At 40.8% G+C, this 27,539-nt stretch overlaps 1 protein-coding gene across 2 annotated transcripts in view; it reads left to right on the top strand.

Moving 5' to 3' along the window:
• Positions 1-26,735, top strand: part of PPIH (peptidylprolyl isomerase H) — a 30,780-nt gene extending 4,045 nt beyond the window's left edge. The window contains exons 6-10 of one of the 2 annotated variants that reach the window (XM_037827512.1): positions 2,250-2,342; positions 5,714-5,801; positions 6,299-6,339; positions 7,161-7,250; positions 26,530-26,735. In XM_037827512.1, the coding sequence (XP_037683440.1) occupies positions 2,250-2,342; positions 5,714-5,801; positions 6,299-6,339; positions 7,161-7,229 (291 nt within the window). In that variant the 3' untranslated portion in view covers positions 7,230-7,250; positions 26,530-26,735. Of the gene's footprint in view, positions 1-2,249; positions 2,343-5,713; positions 5,802-6,298; positions 6,340-7,160; positions 7,251-22,987; positions 23,145-26,529 lie in introns of those variants that run through there. The other variant, XM_037827511.1, reaches the window with a different exon arrangement.
• The last annotated feature ends 804 nt before the right edge of the window (positions 26,736-27,539 follow it).

Genomic DNA, 27,539 nt, shown 5'->3' with positions numbered 1-27,539 from the left:
TGACAACTCTGTAGAGTATGTGATAACCTCATTTGATAGATAAGGAAACTGAAGCTCAGAGTTGTGAAGTGACTTCCCCCACTCATGGGTGATAAATCTGGACTCAAATCCAGGTCTTTCTACTATACAGAGCTTGGTTTTATTTGATAATTTTTAACCAAATAAAGGTTTACATTTGGACAGTTTTCCTTTCTTTTCTGGCCTATATTAACCCCCTTTTGTAGTCTTTGTCCTAACAAGGGACCCTTGATTCTGCGCTAGGTCTTTGTATTCCCTTTCTACCGTGCACCCGGTATTCTTTCTCTTTACTAACTGGCTGGGAGAGAGTGCTCTTTTGATACTCTTCAGTATTGCTTTAAACCTCAAGGATTCTATGAAATCAGCGCTTGCTCTCCCAACCCAGAGAAAGGCTGAAGTGTACTGATAAAAGCATGGACTTCAGAACAAGAATCCCCTACCATTTCATTAGTTATTATTTTTACATTCATTTTATTTATCTAGTTCAGGGGTCAGCAAACTTTTTCTGTAAAGGGCCATTTAGTAAGTATTTTAAGTTTCGTGAGCCATGTGGTCTCTCCCTCAGCTACTCAATTCTGCCACCACTCAACTCTGCCATTATAGCCTGAAAGTAGCTATAATGGCGGAGTTAAGTGGTGGCAGAATGGGGCATGGCTGTGTTCCAGTAAGACTGTACAAAATCAAGTGGCGGGCTAGATTTGGTCACAGGTCATAGTTTGCCATCCTTTATCTAGTCTGCCCCTGGGATGAAGAGAAAAGACATAGCTGCCTCCAGGAAGCTCAGTATAATCTAGTGCAGTGATTCTTAACCAGGGCTGAACATCAGAACCAGCTAGGACTCATTCAATAGATGTAGAGCTGGGACCCAGTATATGTATTTTTGAAAAGCTCTCCAGTTGGTTCTGGACAAGTTGAGAACTATTGTCTAATGGGTAAGACTGATAGCTTAAAGTAAAAAATAGTGACTTGCAGCAACTGCTTATTATTTAAGTAATTCATATCATTATTTCATTTAATCTTTAAAACAATTAAATGATATAGGGCTGTTATCCCTATTTTGCAGAAATGGAAACTGAGGAACAAGAGGGAAAGTAATTTGCTCACATTGATAACAGCTTTTTTTGTGGTGGAGCCAGGGGTCAGATTTCAGAGCCCATTTCGTAATCTGTATTCTGTGCTGCCTTTCAGCACAGACAATTGCAGGAAGTGGAAGGATGTATAGTAACCATCTAGAAGTCACAGTGTGTTATAGAAGAAGAGAGAGGGGGACCTGACCCCGAGTGAGGGCCAGGGAAGGGATTTCAGCATGTAAAGAAGAGGGATGGGTGTTCTGGGTAGTGGGAACAGCCTGGACAAAAAGCATAGAGGCATGGAAGAGCATGGATCAGCATTCAAGGAACTCCAAAATGGCATTGGTCAGGTTGCTTCATTACTCTGACTCTAGTTTGCTCACCTGATAATAAGGAGGATAATAATGTTTATTCCACAGGGTTGTTAGAGGAGCAAAGAGCTAACAATGCAAGTAAAGCTGGCTTATGCAGAAATTGGGAATTTATGATAAGGGTAAAGAGGTGTTTCATGGAATCCAAAGGAAGAAATAGAACTGGGAACTGGAAAGCCACATAGAATCAAGATAGTTCTTTTTCTCCATTCTCTAGTGCTTGCTACATATCTGCTATTGTCTAATCCACTTTGCAGAAGATAGTCACCTCTGGCTTCCAGGTTTACATGTTGCAAGTTTAACCTGAAGAAGAGAATCTATCCCACTTCCAGCCCCAACTCTAGTTGGCCCAGCATGAGTTAGGCATCTTCCTCTGGACCAGGAGAGTGATTGTACAGACTGGACTGCCAAGTGCCCATGTAGATAGTTAGGGGGTTGGAGTGGTAGTCAGTTAAGTGGGTACTTTATACTACTGCAGGCAAGGATTATGAATGTGATCACTATTGTTCCCTACGTGCCCATATAGGGCAATCTATCTTTTGGGAGGCCTGGCGTGACCTATTTTACCGAGTCTGTGCAGTGCCCTGGCCATAGCTTATGGGCTGCAGTAGTTTTGGATAGAACTTCCTTTGATTACAAGATAGAGTCAAGAAGGTACGGCTCTAAGGTGACCAAAAAGAATGAGAGTAGAGTTGAAAGAAGCTAGGCATTGGGTGCAGCAGCATTCTTCCTCTAGGCTCCAGGGGTCCCCACACTCCAGATCATTAACACTTCCCTTCTCTCTGCTCAGGGGGATGGTACTGGAGTTGCCAGTATTTACCGAGGGCCATTTGCAGATGAAAATTTCAAACTTCGACACTCAGCTCCAGGCTTACTTTCCATGGTAAGTGAGGCTGCACTCAAGGTTTTGGTTTAAATTTATAGCCACCTGGTTTCTGGGCCCCAATGCTCTCTTGACATGGAAACAATGCTTCTCTCACTTGACCTAAAACTTAACCTCTACCACCCCTACCTCCTTCCTCAGTATCATTCAAAATTGAACTCTGATGTGATGTGTGCTTTTTCTACCCTTGTTGGAGGCAGCACCTGCAGCTGGGCATTCAGCCTTACTGCTCAGAATACAGCCAAATGTGCTTTCAGGACCTCAGCATTCACTTGCTCATTACTCCACTCACCGCTGTTCACTTACAGCACCCCTTCACTCACACTGCTTACTCACTGGTCACTCCTTTCTGTTCATTCACCTCTCCTTACTCACCACTCCTACTGTCTCATCCCAGCATCCCTACATTCACAACCCGCACTCAACTCCCATTTCACAGTCCCGCCTGCCCTTTTCACTTACACCCCTCAATCACCCTATCCCTACCCCCTCCTTTCATGTTTATTCCCTCTTCACTTCCCTCTATTCACCTTTTACTCCTCATTTTTCCTTCTCCTTTGCTTCCCTCTCCCCCTCCCTCCCTCCTACCTCCTCCGTTTCACCCTTTTCCTTCTGTTAGTACACCAGCTCTCCCTTCCCTAGTGCCAAATTTACATGCACATTTTCTGTCCTGTTTACCCACTCTTCCACTCCTCTCAGTATACTCGTCAAGTAAAGATTTCTTGTCAGCTGCTGTTTCAGGCCTCATGGTAAAGCATAAGGATATAGACAGGATCCCTGCCCTCAGGACACTTAACATCTAATAGGGAAATCACACGTGTAAAAGGACAATTCCAATATAGTGTAATATGTGCCATCCATGTACTAAGGTGAGGATACCTCTGTATGTAAAAGTACTGAGAACCCAAAGGAATGAGAATAATTGCTGGCTAGGGGTTGGAGAAAGCTTCACAGAGGAGGTGACATGTGAGTTCTTAAAGGAGTTCTATGCTAGATAGAATAGAAAGAAAGAGTATTTCAAATGAAGCACTCTCTGCAAATATCTGAGGTCATGAAAAAGCAGGATGGCAATGTGACCAGGGGTATTGACAACATAGGATGTGAATGGGAGAGGGAATGACCAGGAGAGACAAGTGGAGGGGCAGATAGGTCTAGCTCCTAAAGGGCTTTGGATGCCAGGATTAGGGTAAGATGTGATATGTGGACATTCTTTCATAGATCTTAAAGAGCCGTACAATTTTTTGAGCAGAGTTGATCAACTTTGTGTTTTGGAACCAAGATCCTGGCTGCAATGTGAGTGACAGATGGGAATGGAGAGACTGGGGCAGGGAAGGCGCTTAGGAGGCTGGCATAATAATTGGGTGAGACTAGCACAGCAGTTTGCAAGCCCCTTTTAGGAAAGCAGGGCCGGGCAAACATAGATAAAGGGTGCAGAAGCAGTTTAGGTGGGCTCCGTATCTTTGCTGTGAGGATTAGAAGCCTCCTATGTGCATACCACTGAGTGTCTATAGAGGAGTCAGGAAAATGGAGGAAAACGTGGTCTCTGTCACCTTTAGGCTGACACTGGTTGAGTTTTTCTCTCATGTATCTTGTGTCATAATTGTTTTTACTTCCATCCTCCAACAAATCACGAGTTCCTGCAGGGCAAGGACTGTATATCATTCATCTACAGGCTTTACTACCTAACACAGAAAGGTTACAGAGCAAACATTGATGAATCACTGAATGATAATCAGAATAATGGCTAACAGTTATTGAGCACTTACTCAAGAAACCCTTTCTATGCATTAATTTATTTTGATCCTCTCAACACCCCTTTGAGCCAGGTACAAATGAGAACACTGAGGCACAGAGAGGTTATTTGATTAACCTAAGGTCACACGGATAGTAGTTGGTGGAACCAGGGTCTGAATGGCACTGGAGCTTATTTGCTTAACCAGTAAGCTATACTACCTGGAAGAATGAAAAAATGAGAATCTGAGGGCCAAGAGTGTCCTCTGAGCAATAAAAACACATTGTCTGACTGTTTTGTGCCTGCTTGCTCATACATGTTTATACATTGAACAGCAAAAAAAAAAGGAAGAAGAAGAAACAGAATGAATTGTGCCCCTGGGAATTCTCTCCCTCTATTACAAAGTGTGTACTTAACTGACAGACTCAGGCAGTCCCTTACTTTCATCTGTGAAGTGTTCCTGAATGCCTTCACAAAACCCAAAAATAGCCTCATCTTACATGGGAGCTTTCTAAAATTTTATATAAAATTCCTGGTTGAAGCTCATCCCTAGATGATTTCTTTAATGTATTTCTAGTATATACTTTTTTTTAACTTCATAGTTGAACACAGAGTCAACCAATTTAAATCCATTAAGTAGCTGATTAAAGCTAGTGATCTATCTACTAATTTCCAGTTTTGTCTCAGTAGTATTCATTTTATGAGAACTGCTTCCTATTAGTAGTATTAGTATTTTCACTTTTCCATTTTCTACTCATTTTTTCCAAAATAAGGGAAGTAAGCAATAAAATATTCACATAATTACACAGGCATTGTTGTAAGGCACTGGTGCTGAAACTGAACTTGGGTTTGCTAATACATGAAGGTCTGAATTTAGCATATTGAGGACAGTTTAGGGCTATCAGTGTACAGTGTACAAAAGAGCACCTCATATGAGAGCCAATGTCCCTTTACAGAGCTTACTCTGCATTATCATTTTAGTCTGTTCTTTTGTCATGCATTATTAAATATGATGTAAAAACAATTTTGAAGGAAAAAAAGAGAAGGGGTTGGGCTAGAGTTTCAGAGTCTCAATTTTTAAAAGTTTTTTTCTTGAAAAATTCAATAATGAAGGATTTTGTTTGTAGTTATAAATATGTATAACCATAAAATCTAAACATCCTTGATTAGATGTATTTTCTTTTCTAATATAGCTTCTTGAATCTCCTTAAAATTTTTTATTACCATTGTTATGATAGGGAACAAAGCCATTCAGACAAAACAGCTCTAGGCAATGTAGGCAGCTGTACTTTTCCTATCTGTTAACTATTCTGCGACTGCAATCTAGCCAGTATTAAATACAGCAAATTGTGTTCCATAAATAATTGTTCCAGTTATATCTAATTCTTATTATTAAAGTTCATGCTGTAGGAGAAATGTACATTTATTTAAAGGATCTAGGTCTTTGAGGGCAGGAATTGTGTGTCTTGTTCATCTCTGTATCTTTGGGTCATAGGTCAGGGCTTAGCTCATAATGGGTGCTCAGTAAAAATTTGCTAAGAAAGCATGAAGAAATCAGGGCTTCAGGCTCTTTTGAAATCTTGCCCTTTCAGTAGGATGGCCAGGAAAACTCACTGCAAGTATATTTGATTTCTGTCAGGCAAACAGTGGTCCCAGTACAAATGGCTGCCAGTTCTTCATCACCTGCTCTAAATGTGATTGGCTGGATGGGAAGCACGTAGTGTTTGGTGAGTCCTACTCCTGTTCCATTGTCCAAACCCCATTCACACGGGGTTGGGCTTCCAGAGGAGCCAGTTCCTGAATTCTCACACCGGAAGTACTCAGTTGATGTAACTGTTCTGGGTGGTAATAGGGAAATAAGAAGTGATGGGAAGGTGGGGAGGATATGTGGTTGGAGAACTAGAGGGAAGGATGAAGGGACCATCTGATGTGGTATGTAATTACTTGGGTGATATATATGTCTGGGGGAAAAACCCAGACGATATCACACACAGAGGCAGCATGGTATGGTGGGGTTTGGAGTCACTCAGACCTGGTGTAGAGTCCTTACTCTTCTACTTATTACTTGTGACCTTGGGTAAGTTATTTTTTTTCCTCCACTGAATCCCAATTTCCTGACGTTAGTAAGAGAGTCAAATGAGATAGTGGTAAAGAATGGGCATTGAAAGCTGGAAAATATTATGCACATTAGAAGAATAACGTCCAGCTCATATTCTTCCTACAGGAAAAATCATTGACGGACTTCTAGTGATGAGAAAGATTGAGGTGAGTCCTGTTTTGACTTCCTCTTTCTCAGCCCCTCTGGTCTGGTGCTACCTGATTAGAGTCAAGGAGCTGAAGAAGGGTGAATGAGCTCGTTAGACTCAGTCTTCATTGCCTCTGGTTACATGGACTCTCTCAGGAAGGGGGAGGAGAGACCACATGCCTCCCCAATTTGTCTTGGCCTTGTAAGTTATTAGCTTCTCTAGCCCACACTGAAATTTGTCCTCTGATGGGTCCTTCACCTACTTGATAAAATCCTGTTCCTCAGCACTGCATTCAAGATCCTTCATGATCTGGTTCCTGCTTACCTCTCCATGGCCCCTTCTCCTCCTGCCACTGCCTCCTCCATGTTCCAGTCACATCTAGCTACTAGCTCTTCTCTATGCCATGTATGTCCTGCTCTTGCGCTTTCCTTCCTCTGTGCCTTTGCTCATGCTGTTTCCTCTACCTGGAATGCTCTTTTCCTTTTCCTCCTGGTGGGATCCCATTCATTCTTCTGGGCCCAGCTCAAATATCACCTCTTCTGTGAATTCTTCCCTGAACTCTTTAGGCAGCAATTTAGTTGCTCCCTCTGCCCTTTGTACAACTCACTTACAACTTATTACATTGTTATATATTGTAGGTTTGATATATTTTTTAAAGGTTTTGCATTTTCTCTTTGATGTATGTTATATGCTTTATCCAATTGCTTGGTCATGGACTGCCATGTCAATCTCATGAGTTCTTGGTCCTTAGCACAGGGGCTGGAAGTTATCAGTAAAAGTTTGATAAATGTGTGAGTGAGTATCTGAGTGAATGAATCTCCACTGTGCTTTCTTTCTTAGAATGTTCCCACAGGCCCCAACAATAAGCCCAAGCTGCCTGTGGTGATCTCACAGTGTGGGGAGATGTAGTCCAGACCAAGACTGAATTTGGTAAGTGGGTCTCTTTTGTCCTTGGTTAGGAGTCAGACCCCAGAGAAGGCAGCGTGACCTAATAGACAGAACATTAGACTTGAAGACATGGGGTTGAGCCCCTTTCCTCTCTGTGAAGCTTTAGAGAAGTCACTTACCCTCTCTGAGCCTCAATTTCCTCTTCTCTTAAATAAAGATAATACCTATCTTCTCGGGCCATTGTAAGGTTCAAAAAAGAAACGAGTATCATTTTACAACCACTTTGTAACTTACAAAGTATCAACCTAAAAACCACTTAGGCAGTTTCTGACAGCACTCTCAAACTATAGTTACAATTAGTAGTTATATCCCTGAGTGACTTCCCCGCTGTCATCATGGGCAGTTAGGAGAGAGACATACCTTTCATACCTCCTCTCAGAACTGATGCTGCAATTCCAAGCCCTGGCTTTGTATATGTCAGTCTCGTAGGTGAATGCCACACATTTCTCAGCCCACTTGGACTTACTTCCTAATCACACTTGCCACTGCCTGCTCTTCTGCTGGGTATGATGCTAGTAGCCATGGGGGTGGGGAGAGCAGTGGTACAAAATTGAAAGATGTCTTTCCCTTTCAGGAGCTTATTATCTCAAAGATAATCATTAGTAATATGAGTGATATTGCTAAATGTTACAGGAGTTCAGGGGAGAAATTGATTGTTTTCAGCTAGGTGAAACATTCACACCTACAGAAAAGCTGGAAGAATAATACATTGCGCACCCATATACTTCTCACCTAGATTCACCAATTATTTACATTAGTTTTAGTACTTAGCTTTGATACTTGTTTTTTCTTTCCCTTTTTCCCCTCCCTCCTACCTTGCTTTTTTTTCTTTCTTTTCCATTTGAAAGTTACAGACTTCTTAACACTTCACCCCTAACTAAATACTTGGGTAAGCAACTCCTAAAAATAAGAACATCTTACATAAACACAAAAATACAGCTAATATATAGTATATGTTCAGTTGCTCCCTAAATGACTTTTAGTTTTTAAAAAAAAGCCCATGATCCAATCAAAGTTCACATATTTCATTTGGTTGTTTATTTATTTTTAACTACACAAGTAACATAATAGAATTTCTTTGTCAAATTTTTCACACAAAATAAAATGAAAAGTTCCCCTTGACAGCACCACACCCCAATTTCACTCCTCTTCCCAGAGGTAACTTCTTTATGAGTTTGATATATGTTCATCAAGACCTTTTCTTTGCCTATCCAGTTTTGGGAGGTTTTGTTTTCCCTAAAGGGTATCATACTATATTGTTCATCTTATTTTTTTCATTTGGCATTATGGCTTGATTTTTTCCTTCTAATTCATGTAAAACTATCTCACAGTATTAAAAAAGAAAAAGACTGCTATATAATATTCTATAACATATTTCTATCATTTAGTTTATTTTACCTTGTCCTTACTGATAGACAGTTGAATCTTTATTATTATAAACAACGCTACAGTAAAATAAACTTGCTTTGCGTGAATATGCAAATATGTATATAGGGTAGATATCCAGCAGTGGCATTATTGGGTCAAAGGATATATGCATTTTTCATTTTGATACATACTGCCAAATTATACTTCCAAAGGATGGTTCCGGTTCATACTCCCACCAATATTGTGTGAGAATACTTATTTCTCTCTATACTTATTCAATACTTGGTATTATCAGTATCATCTGACAGTATAATTATGTCAATATAAAATATAATATCAAATAATTTTAGCATTAAAGTGGAAAATGGTATGTTGTTTTTTTGTTTTGTTTTGTTTTGTTTTTTAATCTTCATTTTATTGAGATATATTCACATACCACGCAGTCATACAAAACAAATCGTATTTTCGATTGTTCACAGTACCATTACATAGTTGTACATTCATCACCTAAGTCAATCCCTGACACCTTCATTAGCACACACACAAAAATAACAAGAATAATAATTAGAGTGAAAAAGAGCAATTGAAGTAAAAAAGAACACTGGGTACCTTTGTCTGTTTGTTTCCTTCCCCTATTTTTCTACTCATCCATCCATAAACTAGACAAAGTGGAGTGTGGTCCTTATGGCTTTCCCAATCCCATTGTCACCCCTCATAAGCTACATTTTTATACAACTGTCTTCAAGATTCATGGGTTCTGGGTTGTAGTTTGATAGTTTCAGGTATCCACCACCAGCTACCCCAATTCTTTAGAACCTAAAAAGGGTTGTCTAAAGTGTGCGTAAGAGTGCCCACCAGAGTGACCTCTCGGCTCCTTTTGGAATCTCTCTGCTACTGAAGCTTATTTCATTTCCTTTCACATCCCCCTTTTGGTCAAAAAGATGTTCTCCGTCCCACGATGCCAGGTCTACATTCCTCCCCGGGAGTCATATTCCACGTTGCCAGGGAGATTCACTTCCCTGGGTGTCTGATCCCACGTACTGGGGAGGGCAGTGATTTCACCTTTCAAGTTGGCTTAGCTAGAGAGACAGGGCCACATCTGAGCAACAAAGAGGCATTCGGGAGGAGGCTCTTAGGCACAACCATAGGGAGGCCTAGCCTCTCCTTTGCAGCAACCGTCTTCCCAAGTGTAAAATCTATGGTAGAGGACTCAACCCATCAAACCACCAGTCCCCTATGTCTGTGGTCATGTTAGCAACCATCGAGGTGGGGTAGGCGAATACCCCTGCATTCTCCACAGGCTCCTCAAGGGGGCACTACATCTTTTTTTCCTTGTTTTTCTTTTTTTTTTTTTTTTTAACTTTCCCTTCTTTTTTTTTTTTTAAATCATCATTTTATTGAGATATATTCACATACCACGCAGTCATACAAAACAAATTGTACTTTCGATTGTTTACAGTACCATTACATAGTTGTACATTCATCACCTAAATCAATCCCTGACACCTTCATTAGCACACACACAAAAATAACAAGAATAATAATTAGAGTGAAAAAGAGCAATTGAAGTAAAAAAGAACACTGGGTACCTTTGTCTGTTTGTTTCCTTCCCCTACTTTTCTACACATCCATCCATAAACTAGACAAAGTGGTGTTTGGTCCTTATGGCTTTCCCAATCCCATTGTCACCCCTCATAAGCTACATTTTTATACAACTGTCTTCGAGATTCATGGGTTCTGGGTTGTAGTTTGATAGTTTCAGGTATCCACCACCAGCTACCCCAATTCTTTACAACCTAAAAAGGGTTGTCTAAAGTGTGCATAAGAGTGCCCACCAGAGTGACCTCTCGGCTCCTTTTGGAATCTCTCTGCCACTGAAGCTTATTTCATTTCCTTTCACATCCCCCTTTTGGTCAAGAAGATGTTCTCCGTCCCACGGTGCCAGGTCTACATTCCTCCCTGGGAGTCATATTCCACGTTGCCAGGGAGATTCACTTCCCTGGGTGTCTGATCCCACGTAGGGGGGAGGGCAGTGATTTCACCTTTCAAGTTGGCTTAGCCAGAGAGAGAGGGCCACATCTGAGCAACAAAGAGGCATTCAGGAGGAGACTCTTAGGCACAAATATAGGGAGGCCTAGCCTCTCCTTTGCAGCAACCGTCTTCCCAAGGGTAAAACTTATGGTAGAGGGCTCAACCCATCAAACCACCAGTCCCCTATGTCTGTGGTCATGTTAGCAACCATGGAGGTGGGGTAGGCGAATACCCCTGCATTCTCCACAGGCTCCTCAAGGGGGCACTACATCTTTTTTTTTTTTTCCTTGTTTATCTTTTTCCTTTTTTTTTTTTTTTAACTTTCCCTTCTTTTTTAAATCAACTGTATGAAAAAAAAGTTAAAAAGAAAACAAACATACAATAAAAGAACATTTCAAAGACACCATAACAAGGGACTAAGAAAAAGACAACTAACCTAAGATAACTGCTTAACTTCCAACATGTTCCTACTTTACCCCAAGAAAGTTACCTAATATAGCAACATTTCTGTGAACTTGTTCCTACTATATCCATCAGAAATTAACAGACCATAGTCATTCCTGGGCATCCCCAGAACGTTAAATAGCTTATCTGTTCTTCTTGGATTATTGTTCCCCCTTCCTTAATTGCTCTCTATTGCTAGTTCCCCTACATTCTACATTATAAACCATTTGTTTTACATTTTTCAAAGTTCACATTAGTGGTAGCATATAATATTTCTCTTTTTGTGCCTGGCTTATTTCGCTCAGCATTATGTCTTCAAGGTTCATCCATGTTGTCGTATGTTTCACGAGATCGTTCCTTCTTACTGCCGCGTAGTATTCCATCGTGTGTATATACCACATTTTATTTATCCACTCATCTGTTGAAGGACATTTGGGTTGTTTCCATCTCTTGGCAATTGTGAATAATGCTGCTATGAACATTGGCGTGCAGATATCTGTTCGTGTCACTGCTTTCCGATCTTCCGGGTATATACCGAGAAGTGCAATCGCTGGATCGAATGGTAACTCTATATCTAGTTTTCTAAGGAACTGCCAGACTGACTTCCAGAGTGGCTGAACCATTATACAGTCCCACCAACAATGAATAAGAGTTCCAATTTCTCCACATCCCCTCCAGCATTTGTAGTTTCCTGTTTGTTTAATGGCAGGCCATTCTAACCGGTGTTAGATGGTATCTCATTGTGGTCTTAATTTGCATCTCTCTAATAGCTAGTGAAGCTGAACATTTTTTCATGTGTTTCTTGGCCATTTGTATTTCCTCTTCAGAGAACTGTCTTTTCATATCTTTTGCCCATTTTATAATTGGGATGTCTGTACTATTGTCATTGAGTTGTAGGATTTCTTTGTATATGCAAGATATCAGTCTTTTGTCAGATACATGGTTTCCAAAAATTTTTTCCCATTGAGTTGGCTGCCTCTTTACCTTTTTGAGAAATTCCTTTGATGTGCAGAAACTTCTAAGCTTGAGGAGTTCCCATTTATCTACTTTTTCTTTCGTTGCTTGTGCTTTGGGTGTAAAGTCTAGGAAGTGGCCGCCTAATACAAGGTCTTGAAGATGTTTTCCTACATTATCTTCTAGGAGTTTTATGGTACATTCTTTTATATTGAGATCTTTGGTCCATTTTGAGTTAATTTTTGTGTAGGGAGTGAGGTAGGGGTCCTCTTTCATTCTTTTGGATATGGATATCCAACTCTCCCAGCCCCATTTGTTGAAAAGACCATTATGACTCAGTTCAGTGACTTTGGGGGCCTTATCAAAGATCAGTCGGCCATAGATCTGAGAGTCTATCTCTAAATTCTCAATTCCATTCCATTGATCTATATGTCTATCTTTGTGCCAGTACCATGCTGTTTTGGCAACTGTGGCTTTATAATAAGCTTCAAAGTCAGGGAGTGTAAGTCCTCCCACTTGGTTTTTCTTTTTTAGAGTGTCTTTAGCAATTCGAGGCATCTTCCCTTTCCAAATAAATTTGATAACTAGCTTTTCTAAGTCTGCGAAGTACGTTGTTGGAATTTTGATTGGGATTGCATTGAATCTGTAGATGACTTTGGGTAGAATTGACATGTTAATGACATTTAGTCTTCCTATCCATGAACATGGAATATTTTTCCATCTTTTAAGGTCCCCTTCTATTTCTTTTAGTAGAGTTATGTAGTTTTCTTTGTATAGGTCTTTTACATCTTTGGTTAAGTTTATTCCTAGGTACTTGATTTTTTTAGTTGCTATTGAAAATGGTATCTTTTCCTTGAGTGTCTCTTCAGTTTGTTCATTTCTAGCATATAGAGACATTACTGACTTATGTGCATTAATCTTGTATCCCGCTGCTTTGCTAAATTTGTTTATTAGCTCTAGTAGCTGTATCGTCGATTTCTCAGGGTTTTCTAGATATAAGATCATATCATCTGCAAACAATGACAGTTTTACTTCTTCTTTTGCAATTTGGATGCCTTTTATTTCTTTGTCTTGCCGGATTGCCCTGGCTAGCACTTCCAGCACAATGTTGAATAACAGTGGTGACAGCGGGCATCCTTGTCTTATTCCTGATCTTAGAGGGAAGGCTTTCAGTCTCTCACCATTGAGTACTATGCTGGCTGTGGGTTTTTCATATATGCTCTTTATCATGTTGAGGAAGTTTCCTTCAATTCCTACCTTTTGAAGTGTTTTTATCAAAAAGGGATGTTGGATTTTGTCAAATGCTTTTTCAGCATCTATGGAGATGATCAATTGATTTTTCCCTTTTGACTTGTTAATGTGTTGTAATACATTGATTGATTTTCTTATGTTGAACCATCCTTGCATGCCTGGAATGAACCCCACTTGGTCATGGTGTATGATTTTTTTAATGTGTCTTTGGATTCGATTTGCAAGTATTTTGTTGAGGATTTTTGCATCTATATTCATTAGGGAGATTGGCCGGTAGTTTTCCTTTTTTGTAGCATCTTTGCCTGGTTTTGGTATTAGTTTGATGTTAGCTTCATAAAATGAGTTAGGTAGTGTTCCATTTTTTTCAATGTTTTGAAAGAGTTTGAGTAAGATTGGTGTCAGTTCTTTCTGGAAAGTTTGGTAGAATTCCCCTGTGAAGCCATCTGGCCCTGGGCATTTATTTGTGGGAAGCTTTTTGATGACTGATTGGATCTCTTTGCTTGTGACGGGTTGGTTGAGGTCTTCTATTTCTTCTCTGGTCAGTCTAGGTTGTTCATATGTTTCCAGGAAATTGTCCATTTCTTCTACATTATCCAGTTTGTTGCCATACAGTTGTTCATAATATCCTCTTATAATTTTTTTAATTTCTTCAGGATCTGCAGTTATGTCACCTTTTTCATTCATTATTTTGTTTATATGGGTCTTCTCTCTTTTTGATTTTGTCAGTCTAGCTAGGGGCTTGTCAATCTTGTTGATCTTCTCAAAGAACCAACTTTTGGTGATATTTATCCTCTCTATTGTTTTTATGTTCTCTATGTCATTTATTTCTGCTTTAATCCTTGTTATTTCTTTTCTTCTACTTGGTTTAGGATTGGTTTGCTGTTCATTTTCTAGCTTCTTCAGTTGATCCATTAGTTCTTTGATTTTGGCTCTTTCTTCCTTTTTAATATATGTGTTTAGTGCTATAAATTTCCCCTTTAGCACTGCTTTTGCTGCATCCCATAGGTTTTGGTATGTTGTGTTCTCATTTTCATTCGTCTCTATATATTTAGCAATTTCTCTTGCTATCTCTTCGTTAACCCACTGATTGTTTAGGAGTGTGTTGTTTAACCTTCAGGTATTTGTGAATTTTCTAAGTCTCTGATGGTTATTGACTTCTAATTGTATTCCATTATGGTCAGAGAATGTGCTTTGAATAATTTCAATCTTTTTAAATTTATTGAGGCTTGTTTTATGTCCCAGCATATGATCTATTCTGGAGAAAGTTCCGTGAGCACTAGAAAAGTATGTGTATCCTGGTGATTTGGGATGTAATGTCCTGTAGATGTCTGTTAAATCTAATTCATTTATCAGATTGTTTAAGTTTTCAATTTCCTTATTGGTCTTCTGTCTGGTTGATCTATCTATAGGAGAGAGTGATGTGTTGAAGTCTCCCACAATTATTGTGGAAACAATTTCTTCCTTTAGTTTTGCCAGTGTTTCTCTCATGTATTTTGTGGCACCTTGATTGGGTGCATAGACATTTACGATTGTTATTTCTTCTTGCTGAATTGCCCCTTTTATTAGTATGTAGTGGCCTTCTTTGTCTCTCAAAACCTCCCTGCATTTAAAGTCTATTTTATCTGAGATTAATATTGCTAAACCTGCTTTCTTTTGGCTGTAGCTTGCATGAAATATTTTTTTCCATCCTTTCACTTTCAGTTTCTTTGTGTCCCTCAGTCTAAGATGAGTCTCTTGTATGCAACATATTGATGGTTCATTTTTTTTGATCCATTCTGCGAATCTATATCTTTTAATTGGGGAGTTTAATCTATTTACATTCAACGTTATAACCGTGAAGTCATCTCTTGAATCAGCCATCTTATCGTTTGATTTATGTTTGTCATATTTTCCCCCTCTCTATTAATATCCTTTATTGTACCCATACCGAATCTCTTTAGTACTGAACCTTTCTCCAAGTCTCTCTGTCCTTTCTTTGTTTCTCTGTCTGTAGGGCTCCCTTGAGTATCTCCAGTAGGGCAGGTCTCTTGTTAGCAAATTCTCTCAGCATTTGTTTGTCTGTGAAAAATTTAAGCTCTCCCTCAAATTTGAAGGAGAGCTTTGCTGGATAAAGTATTCTTGGCTGGAAATTTTTCTCACTCAGAATTTTAAGTATATCGTGCCACTGCCTTCTTGCCTCCTTGGTGGCTGCTGAGTAGTCACTACTTAGTCTTATGCTGTTTCCTTTGTATGTGGTGAATTGCTTTTCTCTTGCTGCTTTCAGAACTTGCTCCTTCTCTTCCATGTTTGACAATGTGATCAGAATATGTCTCAGAGTGGGTTTATTTGGATTTATTCTATTTGGAGTTCGCTGAGCATTTATGATTTGTGTATTTATGTTGTTTAGAAGATTTGGGAAGTTTTCCCCAACAGTTTCTTTGAATACTCTTCCTAGACCTTTACCCTTTTCTTCCCCTTCTGGAACACCAATGAGTCTTACATTCGGACGTTTCATATTATCTATCATATCCCTGAGATCCGTTTCGATTTTTTCAATTTTTTCCCCATTCTTTCTTTTATGCTTTCATTTTCCTTTCTGTCATCTTCCAGGTCACTGATTCGTTGTTCATCTTCCTGTAGTCTTGTACTATGAGTGTCCAGAATCTTTTTAATTTGGTCTACAGTTTCTTTAATTTCCATAAGATCATCCATTTTTTTATTTAGTCTTGCAATGTCTTCTTTATGCTCTTCTAGGGTCTTTTTGATGTCCTTTGTATCCCGTACTATGGTCTCATTCTTCATCTTTAGTTCTTTGAGTAGCCGCTCTAGGTGCTGTGTCTGTTCTGATCTTTTGATTTGGGTGCTTGGGCTTGGGTTATCCATATCGTCTGGTTTTTTCATATGCTTTATAATTTTCTGTTGTTTTTGGCCTCTTGGCATTTGCTGAACTTGATAGGGTTCTTTTAGGATTTGTAGACCAATTGAAGTCCTTATCTCTAATTTATCAGATCTACAGCTTCGTGGAGTACACTTTCTCTAACTAACCAGCGGGTGGCGTCCACGAGCCACCTGTTCTCCACAAGCCAGTTCTCCCCTGCTTAGCCTTTTTGATGAGTGGGGGAGTGAGTCTTGTGGGGTCCAATTGGTGTACCAAGCTTGCGTGTGTAGTTGGTGTTGCCTGCCGTGTATATGGGGCGTGTTTCTGGGCAGTCAGGGAGGGGGGGTGGCTCTAACAATCAAATCTCCCTGGTGATCCTAGAGTTTTAAAGCTGCTGCAATAGTCTAATCCTTCAGTTCAGTCCTGCCACAGTTTGTCTCTGCCACTGACCCACAAGTCCTTGGTATTGGCGTATGGCTCCTGAGACTTGCAAGTGGGCCCTCTTCCAGGCTGTGCACCCCGGGTCCTCTGTTGAGGGATGACTGTGCTATGTCACAGGTGAGTGCCGTCCCCCCAGGGCAGTTCTGGGCTGCTGGGCTGTGTAGGGAGGCTCCCAGTCTGCTGAAATGATGGCTGAATGGGGCTTTGTTAATTCACACTGCTCCACCTTCCCAACTCTGGGACAATCAGCTGAGGTTGCAGGGAAGGCTAATGTCCACGCCCAGTTTTGTGGTGTGTGCCTGTTATTTGAAGCACTTCCGTCACACTGGGTTGTCTGGGGCAGCTCTGGGCTATGGGGCTGGCGATGGGCAGGAGTGTTTCCTGTCCACCAGGATGATGGCTGTGAGCGGACACCCCCCTTTTCTTGGGAAGTTGTGGTGTTTAGTGAATTTTCTCATCCACTGGATTATTGCCTTTTGTCTCAGAGCTCTCTTAGTTCTGCTCTTGTCTTGACCTGCCCAAATTGCAAGTCTTTGAAGCTTTCTGTATTGGGCTTCTTAGAGTAATTGTTTTAGAAAAAGAAAAAAGGATTAAAAAAAAAGGGCACTCCTGGCAGATCTGATGGGTTATTGAAATGCTAAGAGACAAAGCAATTAAGGCCATTAAGGAAAGGTCCACAGGGCAGAGAGATCAGCTTTTCTTTGGGATTTGCGTATGAGCCTCAGGACCTGAGCTCTGCCCTTCCCCTTTCTATGTTCACGAGAACTCCAAAAATCCTCCGCTTTTATTTTGGAGTTTTTCGTGTTTTTTTTTTCTATGCCTGTCTCCTCTCTGCTGGGCTGGCTGCTCTCAGATTCTCTGGTGTCTGGTCTCAGTCTATCTATGGTTGGAGTTTGGATCAGTAGAATGAGTTTCTGATAAGGGCTGCCACTGCAGTTCTCCCTTCTCCTTCCCGGAGCTGACAGCCCCTCCTCCCACGGGACTGAGCCTGGCAGGGAGGGGTGCGGGTCCCCTGGCCACAAAAACTTACAGATTTCGCTGATCTCAGCAGTTTCACGTTTTCATGAGTGTTGTATGAAGTATGCCCAAAGTCAGATTGCTCTGTGGTTTCCAGTCCACACAGTTCCTGGCTTTCTACCTACTTTCCTGGAGGAGTAACTAAAACATATAGCTCACCAGTCCGCCATCTTGCCCTGCCTCCTGGTATGTTGTTTTAATTTGCAGTTTCCTGATTTCTAGAGAGGGTGAGCATATTTGCACATGCTTATTGGCCATGCTGTTCACATCCTTTACCCATGTTTCTTTTGGGTTGTTTGTTTTTTTCTTAGCAATTTGAAGTAGTTATATATTATGAGTGTTAATTCTTCTTATATTTTGTGACTGTTTTCTCCATAATATATTTTAAGAAAAATTTAGCAACATGCTGTTTATCTTAACTTTCGTGATACCCTTTGTCAAAAAGACATTCTAAATTTTGATGAAGTCAAACTAACAGTCTTTTCCTTTATAGCTTTGGTATTTCATTTTATTTTAAAGCTCTTTTACCACCTCAGATTACAATGACTTCTGTATTTTTTCTAATATTCCTGTAGTTTTACTTTTATACTTTAAAATTATCTAGAATTTTTAATTAATAGAGAGGGAGAATGTCAGGCATTTTAGGTAGGGAACTGGTGTGAGAAAATGCTGAAACCATAATGCACAAGCATGTGCTGGAAGCTGCACATGGCCTCTCTTGTGCAGCCACAGGGTCCTTTCTTAGGCCCAAAATGACACCCTGAGTTTTCTTCTCTGCCAATACTGGGGTCCCCTAGGGCTCAACTGCCCATTCAGTAGTTGCTGGCCACTGCCTTCCTCTCCCACTCCTTTCTTTGCTTTAACTAAAGTTGAGCTCATAGATCCTTTTCCTTCTAAAGATTGACAACTAATCACTACCAGAGGACAGAAGATAACAGAAAGAATAAAATTTAGAAATTATTTACATTTGGGACCTTTTTCTTTCTTTTTCATAGTCTGTTATAGAAAGTTACTGGAAATCCTTGTTGAGGGCTTTATTTCTGAGGGCAGAGATCATCAGCCTCTCATCCTCACCCAGTATTAGCAAAAGGCCAGTGAACCTTTGTCCCAGTAAAAGCTCTTCTCAGCCTGCAACCCAAGCAGAACAAATTCCTCAAGTGGCCTTTTTGCATTCCAGAGGCCCTGTGATGATGAAAATATTCTGTCTCTTCCCTGTCCACTGTGGTAGTTACTAGCCACATGTGATGATTGAGCATTTGAAATGTGGCTGGTGTGACAAGGGACTGAATTTTTAATTTAATTTAATTTAATTTAAATAGCCACATATGGCTAGTGGTTACTATTTTGGACAGCTAGCTTTAAAGTTAGGTACCTTCAGTGCAGTTTCCTATCCCTGACTTGCTCAGAAATTGAATCTGTCATTGCTAATATTTAGAGAGAGTATAATAAAAGCAGTTGCTATTTATTGAATACTTCCTGTGAGCAGATTTTAAGCTAAGAGCATCACTTTAATCATCTCATTTAATTTTTCATCTCATTTAATTTTCTCAAAAATCCCTGTCATAGGTTTTAAGATGTTAGGGAATCTAGGTGGCAACCTGATCTAAAAGTACATAACAAGTGGGTGCCCCACTTTGGGCTTCTGGGTAATGTGATTTGAGAGAAAGTAAAGAAAAGAGATTAATTCCCCAGGGAGCAGGGGTAGTATTCCATCGTTTTTCTTCCCAGCTATAAAGTTAAAAGCATCTCTGATTCTTCTAGAAGTGTTTCATATCCCTCAGGTTGTTTGGGATAGAATAATAGTTGACAGCACTGTAGATGATGTTTTTAAGTTCTACTGGACAAGTCTTTCTCACATTTTAATATACATATGCATCACCAGGGGATGTTGTTCAAATGCCCATACTGATTCAGTAGGTCTGGGTGGGACCTGAGATTTTGCATTTCTAACCAGTTCCCAGGTGATGACTTTGACTGACATGACTATAAGGGAATGGCAGAGTCTGTCTTTTAATTGAGAGCATACCACATTCAAAATAGAGAAAAGACGAAGGAGATAATCTTGTCTTGGAAGCACTATTCAGCAGGAATCCCACTGTATTCAAATCAGTGTGTTATCTGATCATGTATTTGAGGCTTTGTTCCTGGAAATATGAGATGAGGAAGATAGGAAACAGAGAAGGCATTTATATTTTGATCAACCGTACCTCCTTATGGAGCACTCCTTCCACAACTCCTTTGTGTTCCATCTACCTAGATCCTGACTTTAAAGTTTTCTGTACTGTTCTAGAAGTAGAAACCTTGGTTTTATCTCAGTGGGGCCTGTGAAAGCTTTTTGTGATTAATTTGGTTAGGTATAGCATAAACAAATGTTGACCGTGAGGATTCTCCTGCTGTAGTCTAAACTGGGTTCTTCACTGCTTATATACACATGGGGACTGGGAAAACTCTTTTGAAAGCCTGAGAATCTCTTGGAAAGGGGAGTGGCTGTGAACTCCGGCAGCTCTGCCAGTTTGATTGCTGTCCCCCTCTTTATGATCTCCAAACCTGGTATAAGTACTAAGTGATAAAAAGCTTTCTTTAGTTTACTGTTTCCCAAATTCCCCTAAAAATAAGAATCATTTGCATGCACTTGTTAAACCTACTAATTCCCAGGTCTCTCCCCTGTAGAGTCTGATTGAGTGGGTTTTGGGTAGGGCCCAGGAAACTATGTTTGTAACAAACATCTTTTTGTTACTTAGATGCTTCTTATCAGAGCCACTGCAAGAAGCATGCTTCTTATCAGAGAAGTATGAAAAACACTGCTATACGTAATGCTGGGATGCATATCTTTTATTTTAATATTTGCGTCTTAGAAAAAAACTGTATATAATGAATACAACACTTACTTTTACAGACATCATAGCTTAAAACAAGGCAAAATTGAACTTCAAATAGTGATTAGGTTAAAAATTCATTGTACTTGGTGATGGATATGGTAGTAGTTTGAAGGTGCTTTTTGAATAACTGAGGTTCATGAATCACTGTCCATATTCTGGAAATGCCTGTAGATGCAATTTGTTCCTGCAGGAAAAGACAATGAAAAACATGTTAGTGGCACTTGGGCCAATAACTTCATTCCACAACTAAGCACCAATGAAGGAGGTTGTGTGCTATGCATATGGGGATACAAATTTGAAAAGCCCAGTTGCCCAGTTTACGCCTTCAAAGAACTCACAGTGTCAAGGGAAAACTGACATCTGCAATACAATAAAGCACTGGATTGGAGGTTTTAGGACAAGGTACAGGAAAGAGTGAGTGCCTATGTTTGCCTGGGGTGATTTGGGGAGACCGCAAGAAGATAATGCTTCAGCTGACTACAAGAAAGAATTAGAATCTGGGAGGACATTCCAGGCAGAGGGAACAGCATGTGCAAAGACAGGAAGGCAGGAAAGAGCAGGAAGTGTAAGTGAAACTGCCACTAATTCAGTATGGCCAGAACAAGAAGGTATGAAAAGCAAATGGTAAGAGATGAGACTGGAGGGAGGCCAGGGCTGGTTGTGAACACTGATGCCAGGCTAAGGAGTTAGGATGTTATCCTGACAATGGGAGATGGGCTTCAGGAAGCATATACAGTTTTGTTTTGTTTTATTTTTCTGGAGAGAGTGTCCATTGTGTTCCTAAGACTAAAAGGGAAATCTAGCCCTCCAAAAAAGAACCAGGGGACTAGAAGCCACTGAAGGATTTTGAGCAAGGGAGTATATGATTGAATTTTCTTATTTAAAAGAATTATTCTGGTAGTAACCAGAAGATGGGCTGGAAACCATTGAGGAATCCAGTACTGTAGTCCACACAAAAGAAGAAAAGAGGTTCCATATGAAAATAAGAGTCTAGGGAGCAGCAGATTTGGCAGCAAATATTTGCATACCTGCTGAGTGTGTGGCACTGTTTATTCCCTGTCCCCAAAGTCAAAAGCCCTGCCAGCCAAACAGGAAGGGGTGGGGGGACTGTCTGGCTCCATTCCAGTCTGATCCAATATAGAGGCAAAGCTTAAAACATAACCAGGCCTTAGACACATTGAAGTACATCCCTTCAATAGAATTCTCTTCAGCCTTAACAAAAAGAAAGAGGTAGATCTGTCTTGTGTTGACAGGATTAAGGTAAATTAAGGGACAAAGTCAAGATGAAGTACATCATGTAAACATGATACTGTTTATTTTGAATAACTATTTTGGAAATTTCTGCAGTGATATATAGCAGACTATAAATAATGTTTACTTCTGCAAAGTATAGATGGCAATGAGATTTTTCTGTGTATGCTTGAATTTTCTACATTGAGTATGTATCTTATAGAAATACATACTCGATATATGTCCTTTTAATGAGTCCAGTTCCTCTCAGCCACTGCAAGAAGCATGCCCAAAGCTGTGACTAACATCATTTTGTGAATCCTTCCCTGGTCCCCCCACCACTCCTTTCAGGTCTAAGCCTAGTCAGTGGTTCTGTCCTGGATGCTCCCACAGCACTTGGCTCATCCCTCTATTATAGCCTTTAACACATGTATAATAAATGTGTTGGTCTATTTTTCTCCTAGACTGAGAACTCCTTGGGGCAGGGACCATGTTCACTAGTACAGTGCCTGACCTATGATAGAGTTTAGGCCCTTGAGCACCTTGCAACTTGTAAAGTGTAATCCCTTTTATACATTTTCCTTGAGATCCCAGAGTTAAACTAATGTCTGAACCTACAGCTTGACTCCAGGACAACACTGACCTCTGGAGGAGGGGTGTGGCCACATTTGGAGAGGGTAGGGGCAGCAGTATCCGAGTGTACTCACCCTGTTTGCTCAGTACAGCTAACCTCAAGGCCATAAACAAGGCATGTGAACTTTCCTTTCTCTTTATCACTGTGACCAAAACCTGCCAGATTGTTCTGGAGTTCCACAGAGCCATCAAGATCTGATGGAAAGGACACAGGCTTTGGAGCCAAGTAAACCAGGAAGCTTTACCACTTTCTAGCTCTGTGACCTTAGTCAAATCATTAAACCTCTTGGACCCCTAGTTGATCCTATGCATAATTGGAGATAATAGAAATTGCTTGGGAGTTGTGAATGGTAAGTGATAAATGGGATAATTGCTTGGCCATAAGTGTCAGTTCCTTTCTTCCTTGGCTCTTGTATAATATAGCTGTCAGTTTTGCTCTGGAGAACCAAAGGTCTGGTTTATGGCAAGAATCAGACTGGTTCTGCTGTCTTGGGAAAAGAGGATTAGGAGTGTAGAGGAGAGCTGGGAGCATGATCTCACTCAAAGAATGTCCCTTTCCAGTTCCTCTGAGCTGCTTCCTGACCTTACTGACCTCCACATCTCTGTCATTGTAGGCTTCCCTTGAGTAAAATAATCTGGATTGGCCCTTGGGTTTGCTTCCCTGACTGCTGCCCCATTTGATCAAGAGATCTTGGAAGTACCACAGATTCAGGACCCAAGATTTTCTGTGTTTAAGTTTTCAACTGTAAATAAAGTTTTTTGTATTTTTTATTTTATTTTTTATTTTTTATATGTGTGTTGTTGTTAAATGGTTGTATTGACAGCCTCTGTCTCCTCACTCCTCAGCTTCAGCCAGGAGAACTGTCTTGCCCCAGAGGCCAGCATGGACCAGAGCCAAGTCCCTGCTATGTATAGTTGATGCCTCAGAATTGCAAGCAGTTGTAGTAGTCCCCTCTTAGCTTAGCTGATGTGGCAAAGAATGCAAAGCCTCAGGGACTTATAGCAATATTTATTCCAAGGTGTTCCTAGTAGGTTCAATTTGGTTAATTCTGGAGCCTGTGGGAAAAGAGTCACTAACTTGGCACATTTTTGGATGGGAGACCATTTAGTAGAATGTGTCTTGATCATGAAGTGGTGGTAATAATATAGTCAAAACTCTTAGTTCAAATCCAGGGTCAGTTGAAGTCTTGAGAAATTCACTTCCCCTTTCAGAGCTCAGTTTCCTCATGTGTCAAATGGGAATAATAATACCTGTATTTACCTTATAGCATTGTTGAAAGGATCAAATAAAAGAGAATAGATATGAAGGTATCTTATAAACAGTAACATGCCTTGGAAAATACCCCACCATAAAAAGGTTCCACGGAGTATAATATTTAAGAGGTAAAGAAGAAATTTCTCTGATGTTCCTTTCATGAAGCATTTTATATGTTCTCTCATTCCACTTTTTTATTCCCATCTCATGGACAGAATGCTATCCATGGCTACTGGAAGCAGAGGCAGCAGAGAGCCAAATTCTGTGATAGAATCTGTTGTATTCAGTGTATTGGGAGACAAGGGCAGATGTGAGATATACAAGGGCCCTACAGTGTAGATATTTAGATCTATCTATAATATATAGCTATTTGCTCTATACCTAAGTAAGCAGGGGCCAGAGGAATCAGTAGGGAAGGGACTATGATCTGGAGGAAGTGAGATCTTCATGTAACTAGGTGGAATTGTAAAGAGGTGCAAAGGCAGATGAGCAGCTATGTTCCTGAGCTTGTGATCGGCTATTCAGCTGAGGTCAGTTACACCTGACACTTGCATTCTATGCCAGTCTTTGTCCTGGGCACTGGAGCCACAACAATGAGTAAGATGTAGCCCATGCTGGTGACAAGACAGTTTCAATTCAAGGTGGTATTAGAATGTGAGCCCTTATGAGGGCCAGAAATTCTGTTTATTTACTGCTGTATGTCCCCTCTCCCCACCACCTAAGCACCTGGAAGAGGTAAGTGTCTAGTACCTCATAGGTGCTCAGTATTTGTTTCATGAATGAATGAATGATATTGGTATGTACAAGATGCAATGGGAGCAGAGTGGAGATACTGAAGGTAAGAAGAAGAGGTCAAAGAAGGCTTCTTGGGAGAGTGACATTTGAGGTAAATATTAATGGATTGGTTGGAAATAGCCAGGAGATAAAAGTGGAGGGGGCTTTTCTGGAAGAGGGAACTATCTTCTTAGGCCAGAGGCTATTAAAGATGGGGAAGAAGGTGAAAGTTATTTTGCAAAGTAAATTCTTGAGCCCTCTTGCTCCTCATCACTTAAGGCTAGGCAGTGGGGTTATCTGTGCTGTGGTCACCATGGACCACTGAGCGGTATGAGTGAGCTCACAGAATGTCAGGAGTATCAGCAGAACTCTGGAGTGGGGAGCTCCACTTTGGAACAAGAGATGAATTTCCACATCTTATATTCTTAGAGTGCTGTAGTAGTGCTAGTAGAGAGATGGCTACAAGAAAACTAGTTTCTTTCTTAAGCAGTCATCTACACCTTGGAGAAGTTGAGCCCTGTGAAAAAGTAATTGGATAAATAGTGATACTTTAACATTTTAAAGTCAGATGTTTCAGAATTTGTATTTCTGCTTGAGGAGCCGTTCCTTCAAAACAGTTGCAGAAGTTGCTCACTTATTCAACAGTCAAAAGTCCCCTAGAACTGGAATAGATGAATATCAGCTCTGGAATCCACCTACTTCTCTCCATCCACACTGTTGCTGCAAGCCCTAGTTTTCACTTGTATTACTGACACAGCTGCCCAGGTGACCTTTCTACTGCCAGTGCCACCTTCTCCAAACCATTTTCCACACCATGGCATTTAACATATTTATTAAGCCATTATATATTATGCAGTATGCTAGGTGCTCAGGGAAGACTTAATAGCAGTTCAGTCAGGATGGGGTCAGTACAGGATCTATAGGATCATATGGGAAGGACACCTAATTGAGTAACTTCTAGAGCCAGGACCTGAAGGATAAAGAATTAACCAAGCAAAGGGGAAGAAGGGGGGAATGAACACTGTTACAGCTGAGGAAGTAGCCCAAAGGAAGCAATGGCTAAAAGATCACCTGGAAGGTTGGGCAAGGAACCTTAAGAGTGAAGAGCTAAGAGTTCAGAGAAGTCATTCAGAATCCTGTAAATCACATTAAGGAATTTGGACCATCCTAATATGGGAGGTCACTAAGGATGTTAAGTAAGACTGTCAAGGTTAGATTAGTGTCTTCAGAAGAGCACTATGGCTGTTAAGGAGAACGTAAGAAGAAGAAAGCAGCTGGGGAGACCTGTTAAGAGGCTACAGCAGTACTCTAAGCCAGGGGTCCCTGAAGTATGACTGGCAGGCCAGATCTCATGCTTGTCTATGGCTTGTGAACTAAGAATGAGAATGGTTTTAAAAATTTCATATAGTTGGAAAAAATGTCAAGAATATTTTGTGACATGTAAAAATTATATAAAATTTAAATTTCAGTGTCCATAAAATAACATTTTATTGGAACACAGCAGCACTTGTTTATGTATTGTCTAAGGCTGCTTTTAAGCTATAACATGTAGTTGAAACAGAACTGAGTGGCCCACAAAGCTTAAAATATTTACTATTTGGCCCTTATTTTAAAAAGTTTGCCTACCTCTACTCAGTAACAGCTGATGATGGCCTAGGCTAGGGTTGTGGCAGTAGGAATGAAGAGACTGGACTTGTAGAGATTTTTTAGGACTGATTCAGGGAGGCCTTAGGGGGTGGATTAGACAGGCTGAGATGTTACTGAAGGCGTAAGGACTGGCCCCTCAGCTTTCTCTATTTCTCTTGTCCCTCCACAAGTCAGTCTCCGCTCAGCAGCCATTTTAAAACGGCCATGCCCATTCTCTAGCTTGCAACTCAAAATTACTCTTCTCACTACTGCCCTTAGATACACTTTAAATAAAATATTCCTAATTTGATCCTTCCTACCTCTTATAACCTCATGTCTTCATTCCTATCTTATTGAACTACTTTACTCACATTTCCCCTGAGAAAACCATCTTGTCTTGCTTCTGAGTGGGCCTTTGCATAAAAACCCCCCTGTGCTTTGGAAGTCAGCCCTAGCGTGCTCTTTCCACCTCCACTCCCAAAATGCTTTGTGTTTTCACAGCTCTGGAGTGAAACTGAATGTTGAAATTTCTGCCTCCATCCCCAGACTGAATTCCAGAAGACAGAAACTGACTTGCTATTATTCCATCACCAGCATATAGTATACGCTTAATAAAGAACGAATGGAGCTAGAGGACTTCTGCCAACATCAGGTCTCTGCCTCAATCTTATCGTTTGTGAAACGTAGACAGTAATCCCTATTTCGCATGGCTGCTTTAAGGATAAAATGCAAGAAAAAATGCCTAGCTTGCTCAATAAGCATGAGTTTAAATCAGTCTGAAAAAAATGTGAACAGTTAAGAAGACACATTCCTTATATGCCAGGTAAAATGGATCGGCACGTAGCTCTCCAAGGAAGTAAGCAGCAGCCCCCATCCCCTCCCTAAATATGCTGAGCAGGGGGGCTTCAGAGCCCGCGCGGTTCCTTGAAGGTGACTGCTCCGCCCAAAGCGGATGCTCCTCGAACGCATACGTTTAAGTCTGTTGTTCCAGAAACCCTCGGCTGTTCCCGGAGTACGCGGCCATTATAGAAAAGATTGCTGTATTCCCGCGGTAACAGAGGTTACAGGACCGAATTTGGAGCAGGGAGGAAGGGAAGGTGGCCTTCACTCCACAAAGGGCTAAGGTGTCGTCTTAGCCGGCCGCAGGTCAAGCCGGGTAATTTCGGACCAGGCGTTTGATCGCGCCTTTCCTTCTGGACTGGCACAACCCAGGACGTAGGGGCCCGCCGGGGATACAGCCTCGTGAAAGTTACGTTCTCTCTGCCCGCCCTCTCGAGTTCTCTATGGTTCTCGTGGCGACTCTACCCTAATTCTAGTTCCGGTCTCTATGGCGGTGGCGGAGGCAGGAACGGTTGTAGGTCTGCCGAATTAGCCGCCTAGGAGCCAATGAGAGTGGAGGAGTGATAAAGTGTTAGCCAATAAGGACCAGGAGTTGGGGTCAGGTGGTAGGATTGACAGCATTGCTGGCCACTGAACGTCATTTAGGGCGGGCCGATCGCAGGGCTTATCCC

The sequence above is a fragment of the Choloepus didactylus genome, chromosome 2, assembly GCF_015220235.1.
Source record: "Choloepus didactylus isolate mChoDid1 chromosome 2, mChoDid1.pri, whole genome shotgun sequence".
NCBI lineage: Eukaryota > Metazoa > Chordata > Mammalia > Pilosa > Megalonychidae > Choloepus > Choloepus didactylus.
Note: the sequence above shows the minus strand (reverse complement) of the source record. Positions and strands in the feature narration are given on the sequence as shown.